Source organism: Dromaius novaehollandiae, chromosome 12 (assembly GCF_036370855.1).
Source record: "Dromaius novaehollandiae isolate bDroNov1 chromosome 12, bDroNov1.hap1, whole genome shotgun sequence".
NCBI lineage: Eukaryota > Metazoa > Chordata > Aves > Casuariiformes > Dromaiidae > Dromaius > Dromaius novaehollandiae.
In genome coordinates, this window is record NC_088109.1 from 15,808,174 (window position 1) to 15,820,576 (window position 12,403).

At 53.2% G+C, this 12,403-nt stretch overlaps 1 protein-coding gene across 2 annotated transcripts; it reads left to right on the forward strand.

The window, feature by feature from the left end:
• Positions 1–5: 5 nt before the first annotated feature.
• On the forward strand, positions 6–11,020 carry CCDC71 (coiled-coil domain containing 71). Of its 2 annotated transcripts, none has more exons than XM_064519042.1 (2): positions 6–122; positions 2,670–11,020. In XM_064519042.1, exon 2 carries the CDS (start codon positions 2,730–2,732, stop codon positions 3,933–3,935), a length of 1,206 nt encoding a protein of 401 aa, XP_064375112.1. In that variant the 5' UTR covers positions 6–122; positions 2,670–2,729; the 3' UTR covers positions 3,936–11,020. The 2 variants fall into 2 exon arrangements, with proteins under 2 accessions (XP_064375112.1, XP_025958470.2); XM_026102685.2 differs by lacking the exon at positions 6–122 and adding an exon at positions 171–371.
• Positions 11,021–12,403: the final 1,383 nt, after the last annotated feature.

The following is a 12,403-nucleotide window of genomic DNA, read 5'->3' on the forward strand; positions in this document are numbered from 1 at the left end:
CCGGGGTCAGTGGAGGGGGCGGAAGCGGAAGCGGAAGCGGGCGGCCCTTCCGGCGCTCCGCGGGCGGCCATGTTGGAGCGGCGGTGGCAGCGCAGCGGCGGGTGTGGGTCTCGCGGCGGCCGGTAGGTTGGGGCCGGCGGTGCCCGGGCCCCGCGCTCCCGGGCGGGGGCGCTGCCGAGCCGCCCGACGGGGCGGTCCCCGGGCGCTGGAGACGGAGCCGCGGCGCCGAGGGTCCCGCTCCGGCTCCCACCCCGCGGGCCCCGGAGCTGACGCGGGGGGGCCGCACCCGCTGTCTGCACCAAACACCTCCCCACACCCCCCAGCGAGGGCACCGGCCCCGCACACCGGGAGCCTCCAGCCCGCGGGAGCCGGTGAGGGGTCAGGTCTCCCCACGCTGGGCCGAGCCTAGGGTGAGGGGAGTGAGGGGCGGGCAGCTGGGAAGGGGCATCCTCTCCACAGGGGGGCGGACCGGGAGGAGAGACCGAGCCAGGAGGCTGCTTGCCCGTGGGCAGCCGCCAGTGAGTCCTCTGTGGTGTCCACGCCAACCTCCACGGGCTCCTTTCCGCAGGCTGTCGCAGCCCAGCGTCTCAGTGTCATCTCTGCGGACAGCCTGCTCGCCCCTCCAGTGCGCCCAGCGAAGTGTTGTGGAGCCCACCCTTTCCTGAAGGGCTCGTGGTCTGATCCTGACTGCTAAATCTGGGCTGGTTGGAGCATTGTGTAAGGGTTCATCCTGTCAGCGCTCTGCTTGCGGGGCAGCTGTATCGCTATCAGGAGCGCTGTGGGTCCATGGCCCTTTGGCGCCTTTGCTAGGGCATGTCCTCAGATAACGTGTTGACTAAACAAACTTCCTTTTGGCTGGACGAGATATCAGTGCATGCCTCTCTATAACCATCCTTCTCTCATACCATGTGTTACATTGCACGACACAGGAACATAGTTGCCATGAATGTCAGGTCCCAGCCCGGCTGATGCAGAAATACCTGTTAAGGCGTTCTGGCTGTTCCTGGGCTTGGTGCAGCGTGAAGTTCCTGGCAGAAGATTGTATATTTTGGTGTCTGTTGAAAGCATATTGATAGTTTCTCTACCAGATCAGAATTAAGCTTTTGCATCCTCGCTTGCTTCACTCTGCCTAGTAATTCGTGTTCGTTTTTGAGATGACAAATCTCACATCTAGCCTATGATGCCAGCTTCAGCGTTGTCGGAGTGCTTTCTTTCCTGCCTCCCCTCATCTGTGGGAGATGTCCTGAGTGTTGCAAAGCAACTGCATTATCCTTCACCAGATCCCTCTGCTGCTGGATGTCTACAGAACACTTGATGGAGACGAGCCCTTCACGCAGAGCCTGTTACCCACCTGCCAACCTGTGCTGCCCCCTTGGGATCCTTTTGTCATCTTTGGGCTTAAGCTACAGGCTTGTGTCTTCTCTCCGTACCTTTTGTGGCAGCATGGGCACCTCGTCCACAGCTGGCTCTCCCAGGCTCTGCGGCTGCAGAATAGTTGGAGCTCTGGAGAGAGCTTGAGATACGAGCAGTTCCTTACTCTCTGCTCAGGTGCCAGTTTTCCAGTCGTGACTTTCTTATCTGTGTCCTGCCCTCTTTGATAGCGTCTCTGAGACCTTCAACGTTTCTCTGAAGAAGATTGTTCACTGAACACTGCTGATGAGCTTAAGAAGCTAAAGACTTTATAACCTCTTGCCGCTGCTTCCAGCTGTGGAGTTGGCTGGGCAGCCAGCTCAGTGTGAGACAGTTTGAGTTCTCCCAGGTTCCTGCCTGGGCTCCTCTTCAACTTCCTTTTTTTTAAAGCAGTAGTTAGTGCTTCTGTCCAAGGCAGATAGTTGCCTAGTGCCTGTCGGGGTGAGCTGGGTGTTGTCCCTCTGGCGATTGTATGCGTGGCTCTGGCGCTATCTGCTTCCTGCTTGCTGCCCCTCTTGAATTTCCTGCTTCCTGTTCACTTGGCAGTGAGTGTCCTTGGGTCAACGGCAGCTTGCTGTGACAGTGAGTTGCAGACCATTGTTCAAACCTGGGGAAAAACAAGGAATGGAGTTGTCTTTCCACAGTACTTGGCGTCAACGGAGCACGACTGAAATAGCCTCCAGCTCTGCTGTCAGTTCTTCAGAAGGATGCTGCAAATTTAGCAGGGATTCAGAATCAGTTTTGGGCAGAATCAAATAGAAAGCTGGAAAATTGAACATGACACTGGGATAGACTTGAGGAACTCGGGCTGTATAGTTCATTGAAGAGTGTTGAGATGGCTTGATCATGTTATTCCCAGTATGTGCACAGGGCAAAGATTTAACGGAAAGCTGCTTTACAAAGGCAAAATGAGATCTGATTACCAGAAGCTGAGGCTTGTCAAACTCAAACTGGAAATGAGCTGCAAATTTCACTGAGTTAACCACTGGAACAGTTCATCTTGGGATGGGTTGGATGGGATTGCCTGAAAGCTTTGTTTAGGATTGAAGTTATTTCTGTAATAGAGATGCTTTAGTTTTACTGCAAAGACAAAACAGTGACAGGATTTTCTTGATGCTGCTGCTAATTTGAGTTATGCACAGAATCAGACCTGATGTTTGCAGGTAGCCAGGTCTAGTCTTAATGGTTTCAGGTCTCTACTTAGAAATGCGAGATGATTGCAGTTGCTATAAGCTAACTATCTTCTCTCTCCTTTTGAGGTGTCAAGTGTTGTTTTTCCAGTAATTTGGACCTTTTGAAGCACCTCCTTGCCTAATGCCATGAATATTGCAGTGAACAATGTGGAAGAAAAAGCTGTCCATTCCTGGTCGAGAATTTCCTCTGCAGGACAGAAAGTGCTGGAGGAAGCCCTCCGAGTCTTCAACCCAATGTCCAAGGACCTTTCAGACACAGAGACCCAGCTGGTGGCCTTTCTTCAGGGCCTCAAGGAGGAAGGCTATCAAGCCACAATCCTAAGGAGTAAAGATGTGTATGGTTACAGTTCATGTACAGCAGACACGCCTAACCAAACAAAAGAGAGCACACAGCATGTTTCCACTGCCGCTGCCGCCACGACTGCGTCCGATTCCACTAAAACTCCAGCTAGAAACACTGCAGCTGTGGCAAAGGTGTCTGCTTCACCCACAGGCATTTCAGTGAACTCTCCTAAGGTCTCCGCTAAGCCTGTCTCTAAAGGTAATTCCACAAATCTGCTGCTGAACTCCCTGAAGCAGACCAGATCTGGCACATCCAAGGCCTCAGCAGTGGGCTTCCCTGCGAACATGTATCCTAACGTATATCCAGCAATGAGACTGTCCGTGGTCCTGGAAGCTCTGGTGCCGCTGAAAACCACCGCGGCCTGTTTGGAATCCAAGTACAAACAGGGGCGTCTTGGAATCTCGCCCTCAGACCTTAAACTCCTCAAGGCTTCGAGTCCCGCAAGGCAGTCCTGCTCAGGCAAGCCCACTAAAATAACAGAAGCTAAGGGGTATAAGCGTTTGATGAAGAAAGCACCAGATTCTGCCACTCTCACTTTAAATCTTCTGAAGGGACCGAAGGGTGGCGTGCTGCAGGAGAGTAACGCTTGCAAAGCCTCGGGAGTCCTGAATGGGAGGGTCACCGGGAGCTCAGCTCAAGGCAGCACCGTAGCACCGCAATCCAAGGCTTTGAAAATCAAAGCTAAGGAGGCTCCCGTGGGGAAAACGGAGTGGAAGGATAGCAGCAGTCATCAGGAGACTGTCGGGCAGAAGAGGAAAAGAGCTGCAGAGGTGAGAGAAGCACCGCAGAAGAAAAAAACAAATACCATTCCTGTCCAAAATAAACCTCAGCGGGCTCAGAGCACTTTGAATCTGCTGAAATTCCGGGCAATCAAGGTGGACAACTCTTCTGATGATGAAGTGAGGAGGAGAGCACAGAAAATTCTTAGGGTCAACCTGTCCCCTGTGATCCGAATTCAGCCCTTGTCTCATTCTCACAGTGTCCCCTGAATTTCTTCACTTTGTCACTTTTTTTGTAAGTAAGTATGAGCCAGGCGCCAGAGTGCAGAGAAGTGTGAGAGCAACTTTGGATCTCTAGTGTCTGGTGATGATATGTCGACTAACACCTGCAGATGGAGCAGCCTGCTCCAGTGCTGTTTCTGGCTGTCTACCACTGCTATGCAGAACTGACTGCATAAGTACCGAACCACGTTTATGAATGCAGGATGGTGACTCCTTGCCCACGGCAAGCCGAGCAGGTCAAAGTGTTCACTTTCTGTGGGGTCTCTTCTAAACGTGGCAGGCTATGCTCTTGTGCAGGAGGAGAGCATACGACTTTCTCATGACATTGATGCACTGTGATATTTGCTCTTTTTTCAAGCTGTACATTTACTGGTTTTATTTTGATCAAATTTTATAACTTTATTATCTATATATCTATATATCTATATATGTGCATATTGCCCAGGAACTGTGGGAAGATGCACTTCCTCCACCCCTCTGGGATTGGGTTCAGTAGCTTTTGTTCCCCCTCCCCTCCAGCCAGTCTTTTGTTGAAAGGTGCCAGGATTTCTTTGTGATTCAGTGTTGTGACAGCCTGTTCTGGGCTCTCTTGGACGGCTCAGAAGCAGGCAGAGTTATAGCCACTTGTTTGTCTCCAAAAATGCCATGCAATTTTGGAGAATTACCAGCTGATAGTTGAGTATTGTTTTAATCATACTTCTGGTGTTACCTCCGCACAAAAGCACGGGAGTGTTACTGGGCTGTTGCCTGCAAGTCTGCCTGACGTTTCTAGGTGCCTCCTCCAGTTGTTGGTAGCAGAAGCTCTGAACTCGTCTTAGGGGTTTGCCTCCAAAGAGCGATTCTGCCTCAGATCCCAGTGGTGTTTTGTTCCCTTGTACCCCAGGTGCAAACTTAGAAAATGAAATTGTGACTGTTGCCAGCCTAAAAGCTGGAGCTGTTAATAGCAATTACTTACTTTCTCCTGCCCACAGTTTAACTGCTTTGCTGTTGCTGAACGTTTCAGGAGCAGGTTCTAGGTGCCAGTAGAGAGGATATCTGCTGTGTTTGAATGTATTAGATGCATCCTGTCTCTCCCTGAGTTCAGTGGAGTATTTGAGCCTGAATCAAAGCAGAAAAGCAGAAGGGTTGGGAGGATATATGCCAGCACTTAAAACAAATGTAGAGAGCTTCTTGCTATCGGTCTGTGGGGGCGAAGCAGTAGGAGAGAAGAATTACCCCACCATCATTAACATATCATGACGGATGACAGCTTTGCTGTTGTTTCTGGGATGTTGTGAGATGGTTTGTGGCAGGTAGGAAAGCTCCCTGTCTGCAGGCTCTGCCTGTCCCCAGGAGGCACTGCAGACCTGCTGCAGACAGGCTGGGACGAGGCTTCCTGCGCCTGGGGGCACGCTGCTGGCTGCAAACGCAGCTGTACGCAGCCTGGGGTCGGGTCTCCTCTCTGCAGGGAGGGGATCTGCAAACTCCGTGAGAAACACTCATGTTCAAGCGGTTGGTGCTGCAGCGGCCACCTGGGAGGGACAGCCTTCATAGTCTTACGTGTGACTGACTATAAGATCCCAGTTTGGATACTGCAGAAGTAGAAGATGGCAGCTTGGGGAGAGGCAGCGGTGTCAGGCCAAGCATGGCCTGGCTCTGTGTACTGCTGTACGTTCAGACCTCTGCAGCAGCAGGCCAGTAATCCACTTGTTCTCTCACCAGCTCAAAATACCAGTTGTCTGACCTAGTAATCTGTGTGGATATTGGCTGAAAGGCTGAGCTCCTTTGGGAAACTGCAGCTCCCTGCATTCCCACTCTTCTCTAGCACCTATCTGGATTTCAGTGCTTTATAAAAAGGGTCAGTATCTGATCCCCAGCTTGGAGAGGAAAGCTGAAGCACGTAGAGGAGAAACAAGTTTCACTAGAGAGCAAGAAACTGGGTGTCCTGGGGTGCAGCCAGGGCTCTCCTGACTCACCCAGGTAAGGCAGCGCTGTTAGCGGGACAGAGGTTTTCCCTCGGGAGGTGGTTGCAGGCTCTGAGTCACACACTCGGGTTCTGTGTTGTTTTTGCTGTGTGTAACTGAGTTGCTGTCAGAGATCATAATTTGCTGCAGTGTTTGAGGCTGACCTGTGAATGCCGCTGGTTGGCTGGAGAGCAGAAGGAAATATTTTCTTCTGCTTCTGTGTTTTTAAAATGCCCTGGCAGAGAGATCCCCTTTCCTGATGCGATGCTGGATGAAGAGAGACCCTCCATCACTCTTGCCCAGCCAGTGTTGCTTTGTCTCCTTTGTTTCCATCCCTTCAGACCCTTCTCATTCCCACGCTCTCAAATGCCAGATCTTGAAGTCTTGCACTGGAGTTTCTCTTTTTGGCTGTTTCCTGAGGAGGGCTCTGAACTCCAGCCTGTGGTATTGCTGCCTGACAGGCTGCTCTTGTGGCTTCCCCTTGTTCCCAACCCCATATAAGGGCACCAAGAGCTGTCTCCGGAGCCTCTTTCTGTGCAGCGAGCAGATGTCCTAGCTGAGTGCCTGGGCTCTGGGGGGAAGAGCAGCTGAATTCAGGTTGAGGCTGCTTTTCCTCCTGCCTGAACAGCCTCCAGGAAGCTGAGCACCTGAGGCCAACACATCAGGACGCATCCTTTGCCTTTGTCACACTTCTCTCTGCTGAATTGCTCCCTGCCTCCCGGCTGTTTTGTCACCTCTTGTGTTTCACCAGTCTGAATCTTTGCCAGTCACAGACTTGGCTTATGCTGTTGCTAAACACATCAAGCAGAACATACTGCCTTAGCAGGGCTGTGCCTTTCTAGGCACTGAGCTGAGTTCTGAGAACACTTGATAGTGATGGCTCGCCTGGTATCCTCCCCAGGCCACCAGCATAAAGGTCTTCTGCTCTGCAAACAGAGGTGGGCATCAGAAATGTTTGTTAGGGCCTTATCACTGAGGCTTCTGAGAGGGAATTGAGCACCCTGTAGCTCAGGGACTTGCCCATGATCAGTCAAATCCCTGGCAGCTTTTCTGCACATCTGTAATAGGGACCACAGGGCACCTGAGCTAACTGGGCAGCACTGGAGCTCTCAGAGTTCAGATCTAGTTTGCTGGATGTCTTTCACACTGATTCTCTGTTGTCCTGATGTCTCTTCTCCTGTGCAGATGATTTTGAAATTTGGCTGGAAGGAATGCAGCTTGTTAATCACAGAGGGTTTTCATAGCTTCTTGTGCCAATGTCAGCAAGTGCTGCCTGCCAGTTACTTCCCAGTGAGTCCAGTGTTGGCGTATGGAGTCCCCGCAACCTGTTAGTGGTAGGTTTTGCAGTCCTTAGTCTTGTGGCTGTGTGCAGGTACTCCTGGCAGCTGGGTCCTTTGACACTGATGTGCAGGAGGCTGCTGACGGGGCTGTGCTGTAACCGCCTGTTGGCTGGTGTTTAGGGAAGATCAAGGGTTTGATCAAAACAAGTCTAAGACTTGATCTAACCAGACAGCTCAAGTGGTCCCTTCCAACTTAAATTTTTCTATGACTACAGTTAGATCATTTGCCTTCCAGGGATCTGCAGCGGCTGTAACTGGCACAGCAGGTAGAGAATGTGTTGCCTGGAGTGCTCTGGTCTCTGCTGAGCGTGCCGTATGCAGGTTGTTTAGACCTGTTTCTGTATTAGTCACTTTGAATTCATCCAAGTGCCTAACCTGGCCTATGCTGTTCCTGGGCGCTGTGACAGCCGAGAGCCTTGGAGACTCTCTTAGGAATGCTTTTACCACATGGATTTGTGCCACTGTCACTTCTAGAAATGATTCAGAGTTGAAAGGACTGTTCTTCAGACTGAGTTTGTGGAAATCATTTCTCATTTTATTCAGCTGCTGAGAAGCAAGAGATTGTGCTTCGCCTGCACCAGACCAGCTTCCTCTGTGCTTCAGACATCCGTCAGTGAGGTCCGCGGGGAGAGCAGCTTATCCGGCAGGCAGGTGAAGGGGGAGCTGACATCACATACCAGGTTGAAATTATGTTAATTAGTAGAAACATTGTTTTAAAGCTCATGTGCACAGTGATCAGGTTTCACCTTCTGCCACTACTTTCAACTGGATAAATTTCTTCCCTGCAAGCCATGTAGTGTGGTGCTGCTGTTTCCAAACTGTTTGTGTTCTACCCCAGAGCCAGCTGCAGTAGTGATCCTTGTGCAGAACTTCTTAAGCACTCTTCTGCAGAAGAAATAAGAAGGGACTATTTTTTTACTCCTGTTTTGTAACCCACTTGTAGAACTATAAATGTCCTGGTATTTTAGCGTGGGGAGAGGTGTGTTCTGCAGAGTGTAGTGAGGGCTAACGTAGCTGGATACTTCTCAGACCAGAGCATCGTCTGCCCAGCCTGTTGCTGCCATGCTCCAGGACCCTGCTGCGGTCAGTCCCCTGCAGAGCAGTGAGGAGCTGGTGCAACTTGTTCTGCAGAGATGGCGTTCTGCTCCCTCCAGCATGGCTGCCTGACCAAGATGCCCCTCGTTTGGTTTTTCCTTGCACAGAGTTCGGCAAGTCGCCAGCTACGACCATCTCAGAGCTGTCAGGGGTAAAGCACCACTGGTGAGTGGGGCCACTCAGTTACTGGGGGCTTGCTGCACCCCGCTCGGCGGCCCTGCCCAGTAGCTGCATGTGTTGTGCCTTCCTGCTGCCAGAGCCCCCCCTTGGACACCAGCAGCACTTCTCCACTGGTGGAGCTGGGTGGAAGTCCCCCTGCTCCAACTGTGGCATGATGGGGGGATGCTCTGGGTTTTGGGCCTGAGCACAAAACTGAGCAGCAGTTTGGCCCTTTGGCTTGTGGCTGTTGCCCTGGTTCCATGCAAAAGGGTGGCAGCCTCTCCGGGTGCTTTCCCCTTGGGCCAAAGTTTCCTGCCTTGTCTGGGACTGGGCCTTTGGCCATGACATGAGGTATGTGTGCTGACGGAGAGCAGACTTGTCTCTTAACTGCAGTTGGACAATGTAACGCTAGCTGGAAAGCCTCCCAGGCAGGAGGGGAGGTTTAGGTGGGTGGATCCTGGTTTCTGCCATGCTTGGCAGAGTTGGTGCCATGCTGTGTGGAGCACCTGCAGCTCCAGCAGCTTGGTTTGTGTGGAAGTGACTGTTTCTGTTTTTCAGTATACGAAGTGGCGCTGGCCTTTCTGGTCCTGTGGTCAGATGGTGACAGCTTTCTGGGAGCTGAGGTGGCTTGAGGAGAAGCACTGTTCCATGGCAGCTTTTGCCTTCTCAAAGGTGCTGCAGCCCTTTGCTCCCTGAGCTGGGCAGGCTGGGACCATCCTTGGAGAGGGTACCAGGAAAGGCTGCTCCCAAGCCCTCGTGCTCCTGGGCTCTGTGCTGTGCTCAGATTTCCTTCTCCTTGCAGCCTGCTCCTGCCTGGAGCTGGATGCTGTTAGACAAGTGCCAGGTGCCTTGCTGACTCTGGAGTGGAGACCTTGTCCCAGAAGGCAGGAGAGCCAGCCCTCATCACTAGGTCAGCCTCAACTATCAACTGAACAGTGTCTGTAGATGCAACAGCGTTAGCACTAAGCAGCTTGGCCGGTTGCTGCTTCCAAAGCAGTGGTGCTGTGGCCGAACCCCTCGGTTTGCTCAAGAAGATTGAGGAGTCTGGTGAAAAAGGAAGAAGCTGGGATTAGGCAAAACCAAAGATGCCAGTAGTGTCTGGCTGACCAGCTTCGTTTGCTTTTGCTGCAGGAGGATGTCCCCAAATAGAGGGAGCTAAGTATGTAGCATACTGGTAGCACTTCTTGAACTCCATCCCTGTCCAGCTAATGGAGCCTTTCCTTCTCTGTCTGGTGGCATTACACAAGGCACTTGGTGCTGCGGGCTCTGGAGGGCAGGGAGATGCCCTTTTGAAGCAAGCACCTCTTCTAGCCTTTAGTTTCCGTCCTTTGTTAGTTGCACAAACTGGCTTTGCTCAGGTGGTCACAAGGAAGGGAAGCCGCTCTCTCAGCTTGCAGAGCCCCCCTGGTGTGTGCTGACTTGGACCCTCTGGAAGCCCTCGCAGAGAGGGTAGCTCTTCCTTGTGTGAGCATCTGAAATAACTTCCCCTGCGGGGATGATTAGGCCTTGCCCCTGGGGAGTCCCTCAAAGGCCTTATTATCGTCTGGGACTGTCTCCTCATTGTCTTAATTAGCCCTTTCCGTTCCTGTTGCTACAGGCAGCCCCTGTGAGAGTCTGGTGATTCCCACAGACGCGGTCAGGCACGCGGTGCTGGTATAAAAGAGAGGGTGCTGCAAAGCTACCCCCAGAGATACCTCCCCTCCTCCCCCAGGGGCCCAGGCTTCAAAGCAGAGCACTTTGAAACGTGCCCCAGTCCATCGAACTACCAAGGCCTGGGAAGGGACGTGATTAGCGTTGGAATTTGTCACGGGGAGGATGCAGCCTCCGGAGTGTAACGTCATTCTCTCCTCAAAGTTCCTGATGCAGCATTTCTGAGGAACGTTATTTCCAGAGCAGTGGCACAGCAGCCAGTCCGTGGGGCATGGAGGATGTGGGGTAGCGAGAGGCACTGCCCAGCCCCGCGAGCTCGTCTTTGCCGCCCGTCGTCTCTAAGAGAACTGGCTCCACGGCTGCAGCGCGACTGAGCTGCTCTGGCTGGGACTGGTGCAGCCAGCTTAGCCACGGATGTTCCCCGGTGGTCAGGAGTCCTGAGCGACGCCCGCACAAGCAGGGACCTGCCGTGCCCGGACTGTCCGTGCCAGCGCCCCACGGCTGCCCTGTCCCAGCGAGCGTCCCCGGAGTCCGATGGGGAACGGCTGTCGCCCAGCAGAAGGGCGAGTAACAAACTTTTGTATGGCGAATTTACAACAACCGATCACCTTGTTCTTGAGTGAACTTTATACCGTTTCATTTGTTTGTGTAGAATGTTTCTGAAGCTATATTAATATTTAATGTTTAATATGAGGCTGGGCTGCTCCACACTCAGTGTTGTATATTTTGGAATGACATTGTTTAGTGAAAAGGCAGTGTTAGTATTATTCCGCTCTTAGGGAACGGGACGAAAAACAGACTGTCTTTTTTCTTACATGAAGTGAACTTTTTGTTATGAAGTCCTAGCAGGTGTCCAGCCCTTCAGTAAAATGGTGCTCAGAACCGCCCAGCGTGTCCAGCTCATCTTTGGGCCCTGCCAGACCGTTCCCCTTGGGGCTTCTGATTTGAACCCCAGCTGAACTCAACGGGGCGGTGTCTCCGGTGTGCTTAGCCGCCGTGCGGGACGCGCATAGCTGGAGACTGCCGCCGCCACGCTCTCTTCCTCCCACCCGATTCCTGCCAGCGCAGCGCTGAATGCCCCAGTGGGGTTTGGGGTTACCTAAATCCAGTTCAAGAATGCCTGGCTCAGGATCGAAAATGTTCCAGACAAGCATTACTGGGTGCTGAACCAGTATAAACTGGCATAAATCTGCATTCCAGGTTAGTTCCTAGATATGTGTTGGGCTGACTGTGCTGGCAGGCTTTTTGCCAGGTCCCATCTGTCTGCCCACCCTCCGGCTTCTCTCTGGATCCGCCTGTTCTGCAGCCGTATTGTGCGGCTGGCTAATTCAACAGCAACGCCATTGTTCGCCTGCCTGTGATCCGGATCCAGTCTGTACTGCCGGGCAGCCGGTGCGCTGACCCAGCGCTAATGGTGCTGGGACCGTGGCTGCAGACAAACATCGTCTCTTCCCTGTGCCGTCGGGAACAGCTGGGAACTAACTGCCTTTTTCTCTCACAGAGACCTGAAAGCTGCAGCGCCTGGGTGAGCCAGGCCTGGAGGCACGGAGGCTGCCTGAGCTGATTCCCCTGGAGGGGAAGTGGTTAAGTGGTCTTCCTGCGTAATACGGATGTTCAGGGAAGTGCCGGCCACCTGCTGAGATGCAGCCAGGTCAGTCGGAGCAGCGCTGGCCGGGCGTGAGAGGCTGCCCCAGCACTCTTCCCAACCAGCTCCCTGCCGGAGCAGCTCAGAGGCTCAGCTGGCCTTTGGGGCCCTGCTCTGCGAGCCCCCAAAGCTGTGCTGGCTCTTCCCACTGCTGCCCCTCGAAGCCGGGACACAAATGGTTTGCGGATGGTGGTGAAAGTGCACTAGTTACTCTTGAAAGGTGTTGGTGGAGCTCAGTTGCTGATACCCAAGGTAACTGGATGCTGAGCAGCTTTGACATGCTGGTGACGGAGAGCTGAGTCACAACTGCTGGCAGATCTCTGTGCAGCGGAGGAGCGCTTGTTTTCCCCCCCTTCCTCCCCCCCCCCGGCCATGTCATCTCCCCTTCCCGCCGTGCTCTGGGCCACGTGGTCTGGGCTGAATTCCCTCTGAGAGCAGAGGGCGGCCAGCAGCGGAGCTGCGGCAGGCACTAACAGGCGTATGGGGGAGAAGCAGCTGAGAGCAGGCCTGGCCTCGGCGTGCGGGGGTGGCCTTGGGAGGGGAAACTTTGCTGGCAGTTGGATTTGCTGGGCCTTCCCTGTTCCAGGAACAGAGCTCTGCAGGCTGTGTGTATCTTGCACTGAG